The sequence below is a fragment of the Lutjanus erythropterus genome, chromosome 7 (genome assembly GCF_056507025.1).
Source record: "Lutjanus erythropterus isolate fLutEry1 chromosome 7, fLutEry1.hap2, whole genome shotgun sequence".
Taxonomy (NCBI): Eukaryota; Metazoa; Chordata; class Actinopteri; order Lutjaniformes; family Lutjanidae; genus Lutjanus; species Lutjanus erythropterus.
The window spans coordinates 5,384,034-5,405,382 of NC_139323.1; the positions used below are offsets into that span (position 1 = coordinate 5,384,034).

At 39.9% G+C, this 21,349-nt stretch overlaps 1 protein-coding gene across 2 annotated transcripts in view; it reads right to left on the bottom strand.

The window, feature by feature from the left end:
* szt2 (SZT2 subunit of KICSTOR complex) overlaps window positions 1-21,349 on the bottom strand; it is a 129,725-nt gene that overhangs the window by 71,746 nt on the left and 36,630 nt on the right. For both annotated transcript variants that reach the window (XM_084722454.1, XM_084722453.1), the window contains exons 40-49: window positions 20,382-20,456; window positions 19,506-19,644; window positions 17,501-17,636; window positions 16,073-16,193; window positions 15,743-15,895; window positions 15,463-15,565; window positions 12,481-12,589; window positions 11,476-11,563; window positions 3,054-3,172; window positions 2,703-2,867 (exon numbers count right to left, since the gene is read on the bottom strand). In XM_084722454.1, coding sequence (XP_084578580.1) covers window positions 2,703-2,867; window positions 3,054-3,172; window positions 11,476-11,563; window positions 12,481-12,589; window positions 15,463-15,565; window positions 15,743-15,895; window positions 16,073-16,193; window positions 17,501-17,636; window positions 19,506-19,644; window positions 20,382-20,456 — 1,208 coding nt within the window. The remainder of the gene's footprint in view (window positions 1-2,702; window positions 2,868-3,053; window positions 3,173-11,475; window positions 11,564-12,480; window positions 12,590-15,462; window positions 15,566-15,742; window positions 15,896-16,072; window positions 16,194-17,500; window positions 17,637-19,505; window positions 19,645-20,381; window positions 20,457-21,349) is intronic.

Sequence of the window (21,349 nt, forward strand, 5' to 3'; positions counted from 1 at the left end):
AAACATCACAATGAGACTTGTCAAAATGATTTTAGTGTCTGCCTATTTTGCAGAGTGGAGAGCCTCCCATATCTAGGATTTATTCATTTTTAATCCTGATCCCTTTAAACAGAGCTGTTTGTAGTGCACTTGCATATGTCAAACTGTCATCTATCAGTGCAGGGAGGCATTATTGATTTGCAAGCAGCAATGACTTATTACATGTCAACAAATCATTTAAAGTAGTTCGAGGACTTAGAAAAGTCAGACTGATTGTTTACTTTGGTTTTTTATTACCCAGACTCCTCCACATCTAGGATTATGTGTGAGTTAGAGCTATCACAAATCCTCTTGTGATGAGTGATTTGATAGCTGTTGAACAAATAGTCCACACATTCTGCAAGGTTCTTTATTTTCCATTAGAAAAATCTTAGAACTGACAAAATGATACATGTTGGCACCCAGTGCCTCGGTAGGTTAGGTACACTGATTGGGGTGGGTGGGTATTTTTAGAGACAGTGAGTGAGTTTTAGTAAAACTACACTATTGTTTTACAGTTTTTGTCTGTGTATGGATTAAACAGAGATATAACATGTTGATTAATGAGCTTTAGAGGTGTAGGTTTATTCTTGCTGTTTCCTCCTGCTTCCAGTCTTTATGCAAGCTAATTCATTCCTGTTGCTAGTTTCATGGTTAATTCATAGACATGAGAGTGGTATTATTTTTTCCCCCCAGACTGTTCCACTTAGTTCCACCCCACTGTGCTGTGACTGACTAGTAGAGTTAGGTACCAAACAGAGTACGTTTTACGGCAACAACTGAATTTCACTGGTACTACTGAGTACCAATTCACGTTAAATCAGTTGGTGCCAAATTTTGACACCTGGGAGCGCAGCGGGGTGAGAGATCATAAGTGGTGTCAGAGCGAGGAGCAGCTTGTTCAGTCACAGAGTGGAGTGAGCGGCTGTATGTGCGTTTAAACTTTTGAAAACTCAACACGGACGACACTTGCTGAGGTATGAACATTAAATGCAAAGCTAGCAAGGGCAACATGTCTAACACAGAAGGCAGTGCAACCAAGAGCTTTAAGAGTGCAGTGTTTTAATTGCCTGAAATCCCCCACAGCAGCAGTAGCTAAACTTCTTCAGCATCTTCAGGTGATTAATTAGGTCATTGGATAAGCAGTTGTTGGAGATAACTGGGCTGTTTACAGTGATAAATGTCTTTGTTGGTTTTGCATTACTTACTAGTATTAGTTAACTCTCAGCTGCTGGCTGCGTCTAAAACTCCTTACCAATACGATACTTAATTTGTCAATTTGTCAACAGTGTGTGAGATTTATTAGTATGTCTGAAACCTTAGTATGAAAAAAATATTTGTGAATTGCACTATTAACAGAGAAGTATTAGAGTATGCATATGCAAGCACAGTAATGATAATGATGACAACAACATAACAGGAAAGAAATCACGTGCTTCCTCCATGACACAAATAACAGCGCTGCCCAGGTGACTGACTGACAGGCTGCAGGTTGCAGAGTTTATTTCGTGTGGTTGCTATAATGCTCTAAATTAATGACAAAATAATTGAAATACAAAACAATGTTGAAATTGATAAGTTTATACTTATTTTTCATAAAATAAATTACACTTTTGATATTACAGAGAGAGTAAAGTACCAAAAAAGGTACCAAATTTCAGGGTCCTATAACGGTGCTGTATCAGTTCAAAGATGAACAATACCAGACCCTGTTGACTTGTATTATTTTGTTGTGGCTAGTACTCTTTGCCTGAGAGCAGCTGGGAGTGGACACAACTGACTTTCAACCAAGAGACTGGGGTTTTGTGTCTCGAATGAAGTCAAAAGTCACCGTTGACTTTTAATTTTCAGTTTTTTTTAAATACTTTTTGTTTTCAGTCACTCTTTAGTTAGGTTTAGGTAACAAAACTACTTGGTTATGTTAAAGAAAAGATCATGTTTTAGACTGAAATAGAGCATTTCACAACATTAACGCTATTAGAAAGCTAATCAAAGTCAATCAAAGTGATGCAAAAACTATTCAGAGTATTAGTGACTTTTTAAATGTTGATGTTTAATACAGTATCAGTAGCAGCATTCAATCAAAGTGGTTTCCATTTCTCCACATCTTCAGTCTGCTCAGTAGTCAGAATCAGCTCTCCCAACTACAGTTGCAAATTTTGTGCATTTCCCTGAGTTAATAGTGAATTTCTCAAAATGTCAAAATATTCCCTCTGATACCACTGACTTTATCTTTGGTGTCTGACATGTTTGGAGACAGCATTCAACAGTACAAATACATCTCTGGAACATTTTTGAGTAAGTTAGCTAGCTCATTTGCTAACTTTGCAGGCCAGATTGCTCGAAGAACTTCTGTGGCTGACTGGTGTTAGCATGTTCCAGGCTGGTTAGCTCGCCACCTAAAATAGTTTGTGAACTGGCCCTGAGAGTGATCACTACGTCACCACACATTTAGCACTATCTTTTTTGTGACAAACTACAAAAGAAGAAGTGCTGTAAAAAAAGCTGAATTTTTCTCTCAAGTCAATCAACTCATTCTGGCCTTTGTGTGTTTGTCAAAGACCACAATTTGAGCTTTTTTCTTTTTCAGATATTTTTGAAAAATGTTAAATTTGTCTGCCACACTCACATTACACTCAACACAATATGTTACATGTTCTGACGGAAGTGGGTCTGGACTGTACCTTGAAGTGGTGAGCCGTGTTGCTGTCGGTATACTTGGGTATGTGCAGGAAGATGAGGAGGTTCTGCCTGAGGTAGTGAGCCACAGCGGGCAGCCAGGGAAGACAGTACTGTGGGAGGCTGAAGTTCATCACCTCAGTGGCAGGAGATCCTGACGGCTGGATGAACTGACCAGACAACATTCGGTAAAGACTTTTATCAAAAGTTATTTTCAGTGGTGAGAGTACAGATGTGTTTTCTGGTCGTCCAAGTGACAGTAAAACCCATAATTCTGAAAGTCTAAGCAATGTGCTAACTGAATTACACAGATCCATGTACACAGAGCTACAGAGCAGCCGCAAGGAGCCACTTACCTCCACATCAGCTGGCGTCAACTTGCAGTTCCTGACAAGCATGACAGTGATGATGTCTAAGGTGGTTTCGTCCAGGCGTTTACGCAGCACCTTGACCAGCTCATCGGTGATCTCTGGACCTGAACAAAGAGTGAAGAAAACATTCCAGCTAGTACAGTGTTTCTCAAACTTTCTATAGCACGTACCACCTTAGAAATCTCCAAGTACCACCATTATGACTAACTCTAAAATACAGTAGTGCAGGCCTACCCTTCTCAGCCACTGACAGTTCACACAGGAGGCAGGTTTATTCCTTATAAATTCTGCTCCAACTCAAACCAAAGGCAAACTTGAGCCATATCTCCTGGCTGTTTTGTGCTAGCAGGTGCTGTGGACACCTCACTGGTGCTTCTTAAGTAGACACTAGAACTTGTGCTCGGTTCACTGTCGTTGAAATGCCAAAAATTCTGCCCCTGATGTACACTTCAAATAAATAATAGGACCGATTTGGAGCCATATTTGCAGTGTCTTTGAAAGATTCATTTTCAGTCTCAAAACTGTACCTCTGCTTACTATCTTGCCATCACAGTTTAGTTTGTAACTACCAGAAATTATGGTTAACACACACCACGTGTGAAAGTACAGGAAAGATAAAACTTACTTTTACATTATTTTATTTTATTACATTATTACATTTCAATGATCTACTTTGTCTATTTTTATTCGAAATTCCGTCAGACTTCAATAGTATTATATAGTTTAAATTAATTTAGTACTGTAGCAGCTGGTACATTACAAACCACCCATCTTCAACCGCTTATCCAAAATCGGGTCACAGGGGTAACAGTTCCAGCAGGGGACCCCAGAGATCCCGTTCCCTGGCTACATTAGCCAGCTCTGACTGGGGGATCCCGAGGCATTCCCAGGCCAGGGCAGAGATATAATCCCTCCACCTAGACCTCGGTCTGCCCCGTGGCCTCCTCCCAGCTGGAAGTGTCTGGAACACCTCCCTAAAGAGGCGACCAGGTGGCATCCTTACGAGATGCCCAAACCACCTCAGCTGGCTCCTTTCTATGCAAAGGAGCAGTGGCTCTACTCCGAGTTCCTCACAGATGACTGAGCTTCTCACCCTACCCTAAGGGAGATGTCAGCCACCCTCCTGAGAAAATCCATTTCAGCCACTTGTATCCACGATCTCGTTCTTTCGGTCATGAGCCACCCTTCATGTAGGAACGAAGACTGACCGGTAGATCAAGAGCTTCACCTTCTGGCTAAACTCTCTTTTCATCTGCATATGACAACAGTCTGTCGGCAGGGAACAAAATTTTGTCAGAAACATTCTGGTTTTCATTTGTAGTCCAAATAGTACTGACCAATCATGTTTGAGTGGGCTTTGGTTGCATGCAGTTAAACAGTCCATGTGGACAGCAAAATAAGCAGAGCACACTGGCCAAAATGCAATCTCAGAACCTCTTGGCTATCATCTGACAGTGATTTAGCTTTTAATATTATTACTTTTTATCTGCACTCATATGCAGATACAATCTAGTCGTAAATGTCATCTGTCAACTCCAACTCCATTCTCATGTCTCAAGTTCCTAATCGGACTGTAAACAATGCACAGAAGAGGAAGTCTTGACCGCTGGCTTCACCAGAAGCCCCAAAACACTGCCTGTTGTCCCCAGAGACTAAATCATCATCAGAAGGCGATGGGTTCTGAGATTGTGAAGTGACTTGCCATGTGTGCGAAGGTGTGAAATTACATGTTCTCAATGTCGTCACATGATAAAAAATCTGCTTTATTCAAGGATGGTATGACAGAAGAGAAATTCGTAACACAAGGTCTACTAGACACCTTCATTCTTGACCTTTGAAAAGCTCTGAATAAACTTTTACACTCTTCTTTATGATGTTTCTATTATGACTTATCATCAGAGTTTAGACACTTCCTGCAATTTCTCCAGTGCATTCAAATACATTTTGAAGGACAGATGCAGAAAAATTAAAAGAGCAGAAAAGGTTGTTCTTGTGCAACAATTAGGCCAAAGTTCAGTCATTCTTGGCTTTACTCTTTGTTTATTTGATAATATTTTAGATATTTGTTTTACAGACCTTTCAACTGCATCTCACAGTGGAGTTTGCTCCGTTGTTATGGAGACAGCTCAGTTTTCATCTCATGACCTAACTATGAGAACAAAGCTACCACCATTTCAACTAAGCAGACTTCATCCCCTGAGAAAGAATTGTGAGAGATATATACACTCACTGGCCACTTTATTAGGTACACCTTGCTAGTGTCAGGCTGGACCCCCTTTTGCCTTCAGAACTGCTTTAATTCTTCATGGCACAGATTCAACAAGGTGCTGGAAACATTCCTCAGAGATGTTGGTCCATATTGACATGACAGCATCACACAGTTGCTGCAGATTTGTCGGCTGATCATCCATGATGTGAATCTTCAATTCCACCACATCCCAAATGTTCTCTGTTGGATTGAAATCTGGTGACTGTGGAGGCCACTGGAGTACAGTGAAGTCATTGTCAATGTTCAAGAAACCAGTCTGAGATGATCTGGGCTTTGTGACATGGTGTTATCCTGCTGGAAGCAGCCATCAGAATGCACTGTGGTCATAAAGGGATGGATGTGGTCAGCAACAATACTGAGGCAGGCTGTGGTGTTTAAATGATAGTCAGTTGGTACTAAGGGGCCCAAAGTGTGCCAAGAAAATATCCCCCACAACATTACACCTCCACCAGCAGCCTGAACCGTTGATACAAGGCAGGATGGATCCATGCTTTCACGTTGTTTTGTGCTAAATTCTGACCCTATCATCTGAATGTCGCAGCAGAAATTGAGACTCATCAGTTCAGGCAACATTTTTTTTCCAATCTTCTACTGTCCAATGTTGGTGAGCCCGTGCAAACCGTAGCCTCAGTTTCCTGTTCTTAGCTGACAGGAGTGGCACCCAGTGTGTTCTAATGAGTATTTGAGTTACTGTTGCCTTTCTATCACCTCAACCCAGTCTGACCGTTCTCCTCTGACCTCTGGCATCAACAAGGCATTTCCGCCCAGAGAACTGCAGCTCACTGGATATTTTCTCTTTTTCGGACCATTCTCTGTAAACACTAGAGATGGTTGTGTGTGAAAATCCCAGTAGATCAGCAGTTTCTGAAATACTGAGATCAGCCTGTCTGACACCAACAACCATGCCACGTTCAAAGTCACTTAAATCGCCTTTCTTCCCCATTCTGATGCTCGGTTTGAACTTCAGCAGGTCGTCTTGACCATGGCTACATGCCTAAATGTATTGAGCTGCTGCCATGTGATTGGCTGATTAGATATTTTTGTTAACGAGCAGTTGACTTAGTTTGTTAATGACAGGGTTACTGGATATTTAAATGTATTATGAATGAATTATCCTGAAATGTGTGTCTGTGTATCTAACGATTATATTTTTGTAAAAGATGGGTGTATTGGACCGCACTAACTAACTGCCCTAAACTTTGTCTCAGATATATAGAAACACTGTATAATTCAATAGTGTAACTGTTGTCAGTAATATGTTGTCTGGAGAATGACACTTTGCAAGCCCCTGGATGGTTTTTTAGGCTATTCTCATTCACGTTCCTTTGTAACTATGATATACTGTGTCTTTTTAAATTTTCTATGTGTAGATAAACAAACAACAAAAAAAGAGATGTGAGATGTTCCATGTAAAGTGAAATTTCATGCTCTATAATAACAAACTCCTTATATGTGTTCATCTCTGTGCTGTACAATGTTAGAAAGTATCTGATTTATTCATGTGTCAGAGGGCTAAATTATTAAGTGCTGTTTATTCTTTTAACTTCAGTATTTTTTTCTGCTGACAAAAGAGACCATAGTGGTGCTCTTTGCAAAAACACACACTTCAAGGAGGGTTTTCAACACAGCAATCTAGTGATGTTGTGAAAAACGAGGGAGGGAACAGACAAGGATTTTAATAAAACGTGCTTCTGAGAAATCGCTGATGTAATCCCAGCCTGTCTAAAACAGGGAAATATTCTCGGTGCAACAGTGCCATCAAGCCAACCACAGGAGGAACAGCAGCCTGCTGCAGCATGTCTGCACAACAGGACAACTCAAACTCTTTATACTGAAGGCCCACATATGAATGTGGACCAGTAGCAGCTAAACTTAAAGGGACAGCTCATCCCAAAATCAAAAAGACATACTTTTCCTCTAACCTGTGGTGCTGTTTATCCATCTAGATAGTTTTGGTGTGAGCTGCAGAGTTTTAGAGATATCAGCCACAGAAAAGTCTGCCTTCTCTCCTTCTAAATGGCACTCGGCTTGTGATGCTCAAAGTGCCAAAAACATGAATTTGAAAAACTCAACAGCAATGTTAATTTCCAAAAATCATGACCCAGTTACTCAAGATAATCTACTGATCTGCAGTTTCACGTGGGAGCTATTTCTTTCTTGTAAAAAGAAAGTAGTTCCGGTAGATTCTACTGCAGAAAGAAAGTAGTGCCTACATGAACCTTCTTACAATAAAGTGTGTAGATTATCTTGAGTAGCCGGGTTATGATTTTTGGAAAGAGACACGAGTCATGAGACCATTATAATTGTGTCATGATTATTTTCATTTTAATTTTTGTGGTACATTTTGGACTTGTCATAAGGGGTCATAAGGTGTCAAATGTTTTATAACGGTGTCATGAATAATTCCCTTTACCACAACTATAGCTGTCCAGTTTTCTCTGAATTCTCTTTTCTCTTCCCTTCTGTTTGTAAACCTTGTGTGACAGCTTGCAACTAGCAATAGTGGTAACATCAGCGTGTCAGGGATTGATTGTGGCAGCTTGTTGTCACGGTAATGACATGACACTTGTTGTGATTGGACTGGAGTGAAAACACAGGCAGGAACTGACAATAGCTTGAAGACTCCTTCATACATAGTATCTACGGAGTCTCAATTTGGGAGCTGCAGCGTCACAAGGATGTGGTCTACCAGGGCCATGCCTTTAAACTTTAAACTCTCAAACAATGGACCTTGTGCCAAAATATTTTTGCATTCTTAGTGTAAACTTCTGGTCCTTTTTTTCATATGAACAGCTTGTACAAAGATGCAACATCAGATTCAGCAAACGCTCAGATAACCTCAGATAACTGCATAAATGATACACCTGTGCATATTTGAGCAAATTAGCATAATTAGCACCCAAACAATATCACACAAGGCTACACTTCCCACCCCATATGTCAGGAAGTGTAGCCTGTAGTGTAGGAAGAGTAAAAAGAAGAACTTTACGAGTTTGAAGATTGAGGTTCTGCTTTCAGAGATCCATAAAGGAAAGTTGATCATTTTAACAGCATCGGCAGTGGAATTAAAGGAACCGCTAAATCCAAAGAATGGGGAAAAACGAGTGCTCTTAATGCCGCGTCACCTGAGGCAAGAACTGTCACTGAAATAAAGGAGACGGTTCAATTTGAAAATGACTTTAAAAAAAAAAGTCTCACCACAACAAGCCAATCAATGACTGCAGCGGGAGGAGGAGAGGGTCGAGGTAAAGTCTCATTCAAACAGACGGATGAAAACTTTCCTGATTTTACTTGATTTTGGATTTTACTGACTGTCCTCTTGCAATTTTTATTTGCTTGGAAATTGTTTTTATGTTCAAATTGTTTTATGACCTGTTTGACCTAAAGGTGTGGCCTTGTGTGAAGCACTTCGTGTCATATGTTATGAAAAGTGATCTATAAATAAGTGTTACTATTAATTTTACTACTCACTCACCTACCCTGCAGGACTGTTTTTTTAAAATCAGATATCTGCAGAAGAAGGTGACAAATTCCTGCCCTGTCAGCGGGCCGAGCCACACTCTCTGAGAGCACAAGTGCAGCCGAGGATGTTAACAAAACTGTCTCAAACTTTGGCTGCCAAGTTGTCAGTGCAGTGGAGCAGCATCAGTCACCAGCTCATTCCATGAGGAGTGCCGAGCGCTGCTCCAGGCCTTCATTTGAGTTGACTGCCATCCAGCTCCAAAATGCCTCATCCCATAACACCACGAGCAACACGATTAGCTGAAGGCAGTTAGGGAGTTATTGAGAAGTGCTTTGCCATTTACGCATGATCTGCCTCACTCCTCTTTCTCTCTTTTCTATAGCCAAAGAGAGCTGGGGCCCCGCAATGTTTGTTATCCGCAAATTATCCACAGATGGAGGGCGACCGTGTAAATACCACTGTGAAATGTCAATTTTTGAATTAATCACATTATGGTAAACATGTACTGTATGCATTTCATCTTCATAATGTTGTATTTTATTTAAACTACTGCCAGCACCCCAATTCCCCTCAGTGATTAATGAACAAACTAAGACTCCAGAGCCATGCAAGCAGCTCTGTGAGACTGTAATGCTGTTTGTAAAAGGAAAAAAAAGTATGATGGATCACATGGATCATCATAGTCCTCTTTGCATGTTAAATAAGAAGATGAGATAAAATGAGGAGACAATTAGTGGATTTAGAATGATTCAGAGAATTGAATCAACAGGTGGACAAAAAAACTGAACTAATCTTTAATGCTCACCAGTTCAGTTTAGCATGTTAGCATGCTGTGCCAAATCTGATAAACTGCTCATGAAAAGTAGCCAGGCATTGGCAGACTAATTTGCAATTGCACATCAGTCTGAAATCTCTCTGTTAATTTTCAATTTACAATCAGCGTTATAAATGGGCGCAAAATACCTCTGGAAGCAAATGGATAGACCTACAACCAATCAGACATGCAATGTGGTGCTGAGTGACGCACACAAGTTAGGGTGGTGTTTGGTCCTTTATCAAGGGAGAAAAGGTAACCTGAAATGGCAGATGGTCTGGAAGTTGTCCTTAGAAATTGTTTAGAAAAGGGCACGCACTTTCAAAAAACGCTTGGCAGGTGATTGGATGAACCATCTGTCTATCATGTGTGTCAGCTTACTTTAATCAATCAACCTCTCAGATCAAACTCTTGTCAAAGCTGGTGGGGAGAAGAGTGAAAACATCTTTTCCATCTAAAAAAGCTTTGCTCCTCTTCAATAATTAAAGATTCTCTAGTTCTGATATAACTGATGCTACCACAGTATCTACGCTAACCTCTTCAGGAGCCACCATTGTTTAGTCATTTCCATGGATGCTTCTTGCTGTCATCACACCTAAAACCACACATGTAGCCGCCAGCAGTCCCTCCTGGGATGCTGATTGGCTGCACCACATTTGGTGCACACACAAATGATAAATTGAAGCCTGGCAAGATGGATTCTCATGTGATCTTGTGATCTTGAGAATCCAGCTGCCTCACAAGGTAAGGAAAAAAGATGGTGAGCTGGTCAAAAACCTTTTTAAATTTGGATCAACAAAATCCAGGACGGGTGGAAATCCGTCTGAATGGGAGGGTGGCCAAATGTATTTGCCAGAGCAAATGAAACATGAGCTCACACACTCATATGGTTTCCAGGCTAGATAAAAGGCAAAAATGCATCTGAGCTTTCCTTCAGAAGAAAATATCCTTTAAATTGAACACTGGCAAAGCAACTAAAAATCTGGTTCTATCATTAAATATATTCTTACAACTCACTTCAGACAAAATATTTGGACTCAGCAAGAAAGAATAAACAAAACGTCTGTAGTTGAGTCCAGTCAGTGTTATTTATGCAGCCCAGTGTCACAAATCACAATTTGCATCAAGTGGCTTTAAAACGTGTACAGTGTAGGACACCCTCTGTCCACAGACTCTAACATGATAAAGGGTAGGACTTTAAGCCACAGGTCTTAAGTGGTAACACTGGTAATACTGTTTTGAAGGGGTGTGCATAAGACTGACATTGCACTGTCATATGACATGTCACCAACATGAAGGAGTCTTTATGAATGTTGCGGACTGTTCTCATCAAGTGTAATTCAGCAAATTATGGGGGGGGGGGGGGGTTGGTTGTTTTTTCACATTTAAAAACTGGTCACCATTCACTTAAATTGTTTGGTAGACTTAATCAGCATGAAGGTGAGTAGATAATGATTGAATTTTCATTTTTGGGTGAATTATCCCTTTAAAATACCACTTAACTACTGCAGTGTACTGCTTTCAGGTCTTTCTGAAACGTCTACAGATCAGTTACAGTTCAAACAGAATACTGCTCCCAGAGTTTCAAGTGGAACAAGGAAAATGGCTCATATTACCCACTTCTACAGTCACTTCACTGACTTCCAGTTACTTCTTCTCAAATATCTTGGTACTTGTCTATAAATCTATTCATGCTTTCCCTGATCCACTGACTCTACTGCTCATAACTCTCACAAAGACAAGAGACCAAAGATCAACTACTAGTTTTACCTTGAATCTGTTGTTACTGGTCCACCACTTTGTCACTAAACTAAAATAACAGGTAAATCATAATCTGCCTTTAATATTTCCCAGCTCTTACCTGCGTTTCCCACTCCATGCACCAGCAGCAGGATGTGCTTGTCCACTTGTCCAACTGGCCGAGAGCCGTCCAGAGAAGACCTGGAGCCCTGAGCAAAGACACAAGAAGAAGTGTTTTGTGGACTGGAGGTCTTCACCCATCCTCACATCAGTACAGAGGTGAGTAGATATTGAGTGAAATTTCATTTTTGGGTGAAATATCACTTTAAGAATTTCCTTTTGCACATGTCCTCTACTGTTCATAACATCTTGTCTCATGTAAAAATGCTATTTCTGGTTGATTGTGACAACACTGGACCCTACAACAGACACGCAACTGATTTCTTAAGACTTTTGATATGTTATAAATCACATTTTTGAGACTAGAACAGTTGACAGAGTTTCTGTTACAGTTTGTGTGGGGTCATGTCGTATAAAGCCTGTACTATAATAGATTTATCAATGTCTGTTTTCTCTGTACGTCTGCAGACAACACGTCAGGAAGACTGAATTCTCCAGACTGCCTGCTCCAAAGGCACAGGACAGTCTGGGAAAAAAGCGAGGATTACTTCAGCTGCTTTATGTAAGTGCCTTCAAAACTGTCCATCACACGCTGCTAGAATGAATCTGAGTGAAATGCCATGGTCCAATTTTAATTTCCACTTCAGTGCATCACATAAACTGCAGAGAAGCACGGAGAATTACAGCCTTTGAACTAAAACTTTCCTGTAATCCTCCATACCTGGGTTTCAGTCTACTTCTGGAAGGTACTATATATACCACTTTCATTTAGGTCAAAGAAATTATTCATGACTCCGTTATAAAAGCATTTGACAGTGTAATAACACTTCATGACATCTTTATGACAAGACCAAAATGTATCACTTTTGTTAAGGTCAAGGAAAATATTCTAACCAACCACCTATGACAGTTTAATGTAATATTAAATTTCTAATCTACAGTTGATGGATGTAACATTCCTCTATTACCTCTGTGTGTTGCCATGGCAACCCATTTGTCCGCTTACCATGAGGTCATCCAACGGCTCTTGACTCCTGGCCAGCCCAATGGAGCGAGTCATGTGGAGATTTCCGTCCACGTCTGAGTATTTCCCTGTTTGTGACGTTTCGCAAAGTCTGGAAAGATGAACACAAGGAGCAGGCGTCTCTTTGTGACTAAACCGGTAACAGTTAAGTACTTACGATAACTTCTGCTATTTATATCAAATATCATCCACTATCCTTTCCTCCCTTATCTTCTTTGTCTCTTACTTTTTTTTATCTGTTCTATCTGACAACCACTCTCATGAAAGGACAATGAGAGTATTGGAAAGCCAGTGTGCCGAGGGAAGTAAATTACAGCACTTAGTGAGTAAATACCTCAGAAACTGAACAAAGCCTGGTGATATCTTAAAAGATAAAGACAGCGTGACACAACCAATACAATGCGCCGTGTTTGCTTAAGGAAAATGGTCAAACTGTGACAAGTAAAACTTTCATATGGGGTTTCAATGCCGCTGTGTGGAAGCTCGGCTTGATAATTATAATATACCAGAGAGGTGGTTCATAAAGGAGGAGGGTTTGTTGTGAAGGGCCTGGTTTGAATGCGATAACAAAGTAGTATTAGCTGTTTAATAAAGACAACTTTGTACAAAGCAACTAAACTGACATTAAAAACAAAGCTGCATTGTTCAGAGCCACAACATATACTAAACATAGAATATAAAGAATAACATAGTGCAGCGAACACGAACAGAAACACTTCAATAAACAAAGCTAAGGATGGAGAGGACCAGCAGTGAGATCAGACTCTGAAACATGGAGGTTAACTCAACATTTGTTGCAGTGCTCTGTTATACTGTATCAGTTGGATTACTCAGTTCTATGCACAGGTGACATACGAATCTTCATAAGGTGAAGATAACTTTTGTTTGGCTGTCTGGACCTCTTGCATTTTTAATGGAAGTGTATGTGTGTCACTTCTTTAACTCTGTATACATGACATTTAGGCTTTTTCCACCAACATGGAGCGGGTTCTGTTTCGACCCATTCAGCATTCTTCCACCAAAAATAAATTGGTTCAGAACCCACAAAATTGGTTCCAAGCTGGAACTAAAAAGAATAGCAGGTTTTCCTTGAGGACCAAAGTGGATGTGTCATGTTCTACAAGTCTGTGTGCATTCTGTAACGTCGATGATGCCCCTTTGATTACAATGGTTCTTTATAGAACCAAAGTTCCATAAATCTTGAACTGAACCAGTTCAAAAACCAGAGCTAACCTGATGGAAAGGCTGATTTTGGAGTAAATTATGAAATTGCTACTTTGACTGCAAGGCTACAGCCATATCATGTCGATCAAATTCAAGAAATGGAACAAATACGCTCCGATTAAAAATAGAAGAGGGGGCAGACAGCCAGTCTGAAGGTATTTAAACATTTGAACCATATGGAGGTTGTTGCCAATACTTATATTAATTATACAACAGTTAGTTCTGTCCGAGAGACATTCCATGAGTACTGATACACAACATCACTGAGACTCTTCACCCAATGTATCACTCCGCTTTACAAATGTTCCAATAACTGTTAGCCTACATTAACTTTACAGTTACGACTAACTAATTACGACTAGACAAATGCAACTAACAGATAGAGACCACAGAGACGGGAGGAGACAGAAGGTGTCTTGTACATGATTCAGGGATCTCTGTCACACACATTTTAATCTGACAGAGTTCACAGAGTTGAATACAAGGACAGCAATTTAACAGCTTTCATCTGGAAAAATACCCATGCTTATGTACATGCATGTTACCATTGTTACAAAATGATTTGCATATGTATTGTCTATAGTTACATGTCTTAAATGTATTAATTATAAGATTGTTCCTTGAACAGTTTTCACAATCAGCAAATGGATTAATTTGTAGCTTCTTAAATCAGCTAAAATAACAAACCTGCTGTCATAAAATTCTGCAGTTGGTACGTTTGTCACGAAACGAAATGAAACTTGGACATTCAGTCTCTTGAGAAGTCCAAGCTGAATACAGCCTTGAAGCAGTGTCATCGATCCATCGGGACAACTAAGCTGGGGAGCTCTACTGCAGTAATGTGTAGACGTACATAAAGTAACTAACAAGCTAACATTAGTGTGCAGTAAAGTGTTTGTATTGCTTGGCAACAATCCAGTCCAGTTGTGGAACTATTTCTTTTGGCGGAGCCAAATAAATGTGTAAATAGGCAAACAAATCATCATCTTTAATCAATTATTACCGTTCTACTGTATCTCAATGGGACCTCTCTGGTTAAATAAAGGATAAATGAATAAAAAAGGTTCTACATTTTAAGTTGGCAATAATTGCAGCCTGTGTCAAATTGTGATAAACGTGATGTGTGCTGTAATTTGACTTCTGTTCTCTGCACATTAGCACTGAGGGACTGAGCAGGGTCTTCATTCACTTCCTGTCTATACTCTTTTGCTCTCTCCCAAGATGGATCATGTTTAGTCACGTCTTGTTGAAGTTGTGAAATGATTTGTGAACTGAGGAAGCAGGAACTGTGAGGAGCACAGAAGTGCTCCCTCCAATCTCACGGTGAAAAATGGGATATGGAAGCTCCACCATCTGGCTGGGGGCATCACAAAATGTTGCTCACTCACAGTGTGTTTGACAGCACTTCAATTTCCAGCAAGTTTGATTTCCTTTCTACTGTATTGCTGCCTTAAGAACATCTGTGGGTGGATTTTTTTTCCCCTGCGGCAGACTGATGGAAAAATCTACCCAGAACTTAGCCTCACCCTTTGAGGATAAAGTGTACAGGTGGGCTGTGCTGCAGCAGTCCTCCCACAGCACTTGCATGTAAAGTAGGGTTCATAGGATATTGTGTTTTCATGAACTTTGGGGTGACAATGCTGAAAAACACCTTGAATAAAAATGTGTACTCTAGTGTAGAAAGATTTAAATCCAGTGACGAAGTGAAAAAGCACAGAGTGAATAACAATGAGGTCTAACCTGAGGTAGAAGACTGATTTAGTCGTACGCTCTTGGTACACAAACATGTTCTTCCTGTTGACCACACAGAAAGAGTTGAGCACAGAGCGCAGGGCCTGGATCGCTATGACAACAAGACAAAAAACATAAAATAAATACATGTACTGATCTCAAGAAGCAGATCATCACTATATTAAAACCACAACTAACTGAGAAGAGATGATTATTGGACATGAATATGTCAGACATATATAGGAATATGATTTTTCTATAAAACTAAGTGTACAGATCTACCACTCACCCCTGGCGACCCCCATGTTGGGTCCCATCTTGAGGCGTGGGTGAATGTGGATGATTGTGCTCCACACCACATCACAGGCAAAATGTCCAGGGATGAACTGCATAGTGGCTGCCAGGTAATCTCTGGCCTGGTAGCTCTCATCTGTGTTATAATCTGTGTGGTCAGAATCCAAAAATATAAAGGTGAAGGCATGGAAATGTATATACAGAGCCAACTGCACAGAGCTGATATCAGAGAGGAGGTTAAAGGCTCTGTTCAAATCACTTAAAACGTCCTTTAACCTTCGCTCCCTTGTACTGGTGTGCACACAGAAATCATCTTTTGACTCACCATCAGAGGTGTTGAGCCTCTGCCTGTAGAGAGACTCGTTCTTCCAGATGTCTTCTTCGCTCTCAGCCACCAGCAGAGAGTTGCACACATGGCTGTCATGTAGGTCCTGCAGCAGCATGCGCTACACAAACACACATACAGAACATACAGCAGACGCTGAGCAGCTGACCAAGCTCTTACAATTCAAGATTATGTATAAAACATTTTAAACTTTTTGGCACCATCACTCTGATTATGGTGTTTACACAGACTGTCCTCTGACAAACAGGCTTTGTACGTAAGCAGTTTAAACTTTTAAACTGCACTTGGAAATGTCCTTTTTTTGTGTCGGAGACAAAAGGTGTCCTTTCTGCCTATTCTATAGTATCTAATAATCACTCAATGTCTCTGTCTACTTGGGAACTTTAATGTTGGTGATTGTCATCAAAGGAATCTCTGTAATCATGCATTTATTGCTGCAAAAAACATGTATTTCTGTCAGCTTGAGGGTCTCTTACCCCCCCGATCATTCCTCAGCATATGTCAGGTTATATCCCCCTTGATTGTTTATATTACAAAGTGTAAGAAATTATTTTGACTGATACTGCAATTGTGATATAATTTGCGATATTAGAAGGAATGTCAATTTTCAAATCCTTATTCTTTTCATTCATTTTCATTATTATCATCATTATTGTGTGATTTTTGCAATGATCTATACCAAACAAAGATGTTTCCTTAAATCTTTAAAATATGATGTGTAGGCCAGGACATTTCTGCAGCACGATTTTTAAATTTAAAATGGTTAGGCATTTAACACATATTGCGCCTCCTGCATTTTGCAATTTCAAAAAAATTGTGATTAATTGTTCAGGCCTTATATGGACACCATATGTAAACTTTTTGATAACCTGACATAACTGAAGTGCTGTGTACAGTGAATTTGTAGTGTTTGGAGGTAGGAGTCATTAGGAAGTGACCTCCATATACTGCTTGTGAAGTCCGTCCATTATTTGAAAAGCCATTTTTATTTAATTACAACTGAAATATTTCTTCTTTATTTTTCATATTTTTATCTGTAGCTACTCTGCTATCATTGTTTCATTTGTCCTGTTTGTCTTGTCCTGTCTGTCCAACTGTATCCCATACACATATAAAAAGTGTATGGGGCGCTCAGTTATTAATCCTCTGCAGCGGATACCAGTTTGATTCCTGCCTGCAGCCCATTTGCTGCGTGTCATCCACTCTCTGTCTCTGCCCCCTTTCCTGTCATATTTTCAGCTGTCACTGTCTGAATAAAGGCAAAAACATACATATCTTTGTTGGAGAAAACAGGGGAGAGTGGCATTGCATTGTATTGCACTGTATTGTCTCTTGCAGTAACAACAAAATAAAACTAAAAAAATCAAAGGATACATTTCACAAGCTGCGATGCAGTAGCTCCGGTACCTGGTTGACTATCCTGCAGATTTCTCCGATCTTCCTGACCACCATTTGATGCAGTTGTAAATATTCAGGCAGCTCCTGATCTTCTTCCTTCTTGTCCAACTCCTCAGTGCTGACCTCTTTTCCTTCTGTAAAGCACCTGCCAGAAAAAAAAAAAAAAGAAAAATCTTAATAAACGTATGAGATCCAATCAGCAGCAGTGATCAAGGATTAATTAACAAATGACCAAACTAATCAGGGAGCCGCAGCGTTTCCTTTAAATGCATTTAGAAAGAGCAGTAAGCTTCTGCTAAAATAGGACAGCTGCTGCTGGAACAAGATAAGAGAGGAGAGGAGTGGAGACAGCTGCGTCGTCTCTTTATTAAAAACTAATATGTTATTTTCGGACGCTTCATATCCAGGTTAATTAACACTCTTGAGTAAAACAGGCTATATATGGGGCAGGAGAGGGGCTCCTCTGTCTCATCCCTTTAGTTATATTGTTGTGCACAACCTTCATATCCAGGTCAGTTCACACACCTGTGAGCATGAGCACATTGTGAGTAGATTTCAGCAGTGTCAGGTAACACAGTCACTCTTAATAGCCTCTTTGGCGGGTGACTTAGGGCTGCTAGGCAATAAAACGATCTCAAAACGGAACTGTGACATTTTTTACTCAATATGAAAAGATCTAACAGCAGGAATAAAGGTGACAACAGTCAGTCTGCTCTCCCTCTTTCTGTGTCGCTGCCTGTCATCAGAAGAGCGGGGCTGTCCAGCTCCTCCTCACACACTGTGGACAGCAGCACGACTTCAGAGCACAGCTCACAGCAGAGGGAATCAAACAGACTTTGGGATATACGTTACAACAACCACAACATTCATTATGCACATATGCAACAATAGGAGACACCTGTTGAACAAGCAGAACACAAACTCTGTCTGCAGTAACATGCTGCTACAATCGGCCTGTTTCAGCCATACGGAGCTCATTATGATGAAGTGCTGTGAGGTGAGGTGAGTCATTTTTTTTCATTCTGGTTTCTGTTGTCCTCTATGAGAGCAAACTGAATCTCTTTGAGTTGTGGACAAAACAAGACGTTTGAGGGCTCTGACAAACACTGATTAACATTTTTCACCATTTTATGACATTACAGCGAGCAAAACAACTAATTGATTAATCGAGAAAATAATCGCTCATGAAAATAATCATTAGCTGCAGCCCTAGTATTATTTGTAAAGGGTTCTTTTAAAGAAACAACATAAATGTAAGATATTTTATTGTTGAAATTCTCATTATATTTAAGTAAATTAACACTGATAGTACAACAGTGTGGTGATGTTAACAACTTAAGTTGATATTTGTTGATAATTATTAATAACTGTAAGATTGTTTTTATTATGTTCATAATAAGTGTAATTTCCTAAATCTTGACACTCCTCATAGCTAAGCAAGACAGACATTTCTCCTGATCACTGACGATAACGAGAAATCAGATTATTTTTATGAGCGAGCTCCATGAGTTAATATGTAGGACTTTATGTCTTTATATGTGCACAATGCTGTCAGAGAATATGAATTATGTTGCTATGGAAATAAAGCTTTGTGCGACGGGGGAAACACATCAGGTATTGTTTGGTAAGCCAAATTTGTTAAAATGTATTTTAAAATAACGATTATTTTACCAATGATTGATTAAGCAAAAGTGCTTACTATCTGCAACCTTACTGTGCACCAATGTAGGTCTACTGTATGGCCTCAAGAACCATTCTGGGCCAGCAATATATAGAAATAAAAAAAAGTGTGCAAAAAAAATGCTTTCCTGCTTTCTGGATGTGCTTCACCTCCGCTGCTTCAACCCCACAGTGGGTTAAACACTGAGCTGTCATTTCATCCATCTTTATAAACAGTCAATGATCAGGCCCAGGAATTTGTGCTGAGCCTTACTCTTGTTTGACTTTTAATAGAGCTTCCTGCATGGACAGCAAGGAGGAAACTTTGTCCCTTTGAGAGTTATTTCCATCTGACCTGGAATGGGAGTAGACCTTCACTCTGTCCTGGTGGATCTTCACGATGAGCCAGAAGTCGGGCATCAGTGGTGACTGACACTCCTGCTCATCCAGGGTGGGGCTCTCACACTCAGAGTCACTGCTGCCGCCATCATAACCTTCAAACACACAGGGGAAGATTATCATATCATCATCATAAAATGTGAGTGAAATTCATAGCTGGTCTGTCTGATTTTGTCTCGCTGAATATGTCAAACTTGTGAACAAAACATTGACTGCGGTTTCATTTTAATCTACAAAGTTTCCTTTTCTAAATCATTACAGGCAGCTAAACACTGGGATTAAAAATGTAGAGGCATCACAACTTGTGTGTGACTGCAGTGATCAGAAAAATGAGGCGCTTCGGAAGAGAGCTCAAGGAAAAAGACAGAAATTGCTTTTCAAAAAAAACAAGCAGAGGGCATAGAAAAGGAAATCAAGTCAATCAATGCTAAAAATCACAACAATCCATTTCACAGAAGATGTAATGATGTAAACTGTCCACTTGCTGGAGGGGTTTATGAGGAAAAGATTGATTTGCTGCATGGTGCTGAGTTTCAACTCCACACACACAAACTATTTGAGATTCAAAACTGGACCAACTGAAATCATTTGAGGCTTTTCTTCACAGTTAGAAGAAAAAGACTCTTCAGGCTTGATTACATGACAGCCATCTGATTACATGCTCTTATACCTGGAAATAAATATTTTGTTTTGAATGTGAGAGTAAAGCTTCACTGTATAAGAAGCTTATACTCTGTCGAACTGCATTTCATTTCAGTGTAAAACTAACAAGTCGATGAGAAATGACATGAACAAACTGCTCAACCATCACTCAGCTTGGTGCAGCACTTACCCTGCATGTCTGAGTCCAGGCTGCCCTGGCTGGAGACCACACTCTGGACTCGACTCGGCCTGAGTTTGCCGCAGCCTGAGGAGAGACAATTTGACATTTTTCTCACTACATTCAGTGTCAGCAGGATCACAGTCACCAATTGCCTTTCTGTCCTGAGAAAACTACACATCCATTTTTCACAACGGTTCCCTATAAAGAGTCTAAAAACAGTCCTGACCATCTTAAGTAGTTAGTTTCTAAGATTGTAAAAATCCTGTCTTCCTTTTACAGAAGCAATTCCTAAACTCATCATTGTGGTCCTCTCCTATCTCAGACCTTGCACCAGTCTTGTCATATATCTATGTATTGAATGTACATGTGACTGCCTGTATCTTTAACAACATCTGTCTCACATCACTTGTCAATGGTTAGCTAGTTTTGGCTTCGATGAGTTAGAGGCATTAATCTCGCCTTTGGGGGAGAAGAATCACCAAGTTTTTAGGAAGTTTTCTTCATGATTATTGGCTCAGGACAAGGATTTGAAGCGGCAAGAGGTGGCGGATGCCATCATGTCATTATGCAGAGATTTTGTTATGTTTTTTATTTTTGTGAACAAATCTTTATTAACAGTGCAAAAGTGACAGATATAAATAACTGAGCCCTGCAGCCTCGTGCCTCCCACCGAGTAGGTGTGATATTTAGTCCAACAGCACAACCTTGAGTGTGATATTTGTTAAAAAAAACTGGAAAAACTTAATATCTGATTGATAATTACTTTAAACAACAATTAAGTCAATAATCAAAACTGGTTTTGATTCATTTTCTTCTGTTTGACTGTGATTAATTGATTTATCATTTAAGCAATACATAAAAGTTGTTAGAGATCTTGAACACATGGAGATATTAAAACACACTTATTTAACAAGCAGCAGAAATGAGCTGTCAGTGAGACATTGGCCCTTTTTACACAAATATCCGGCAATATTGCC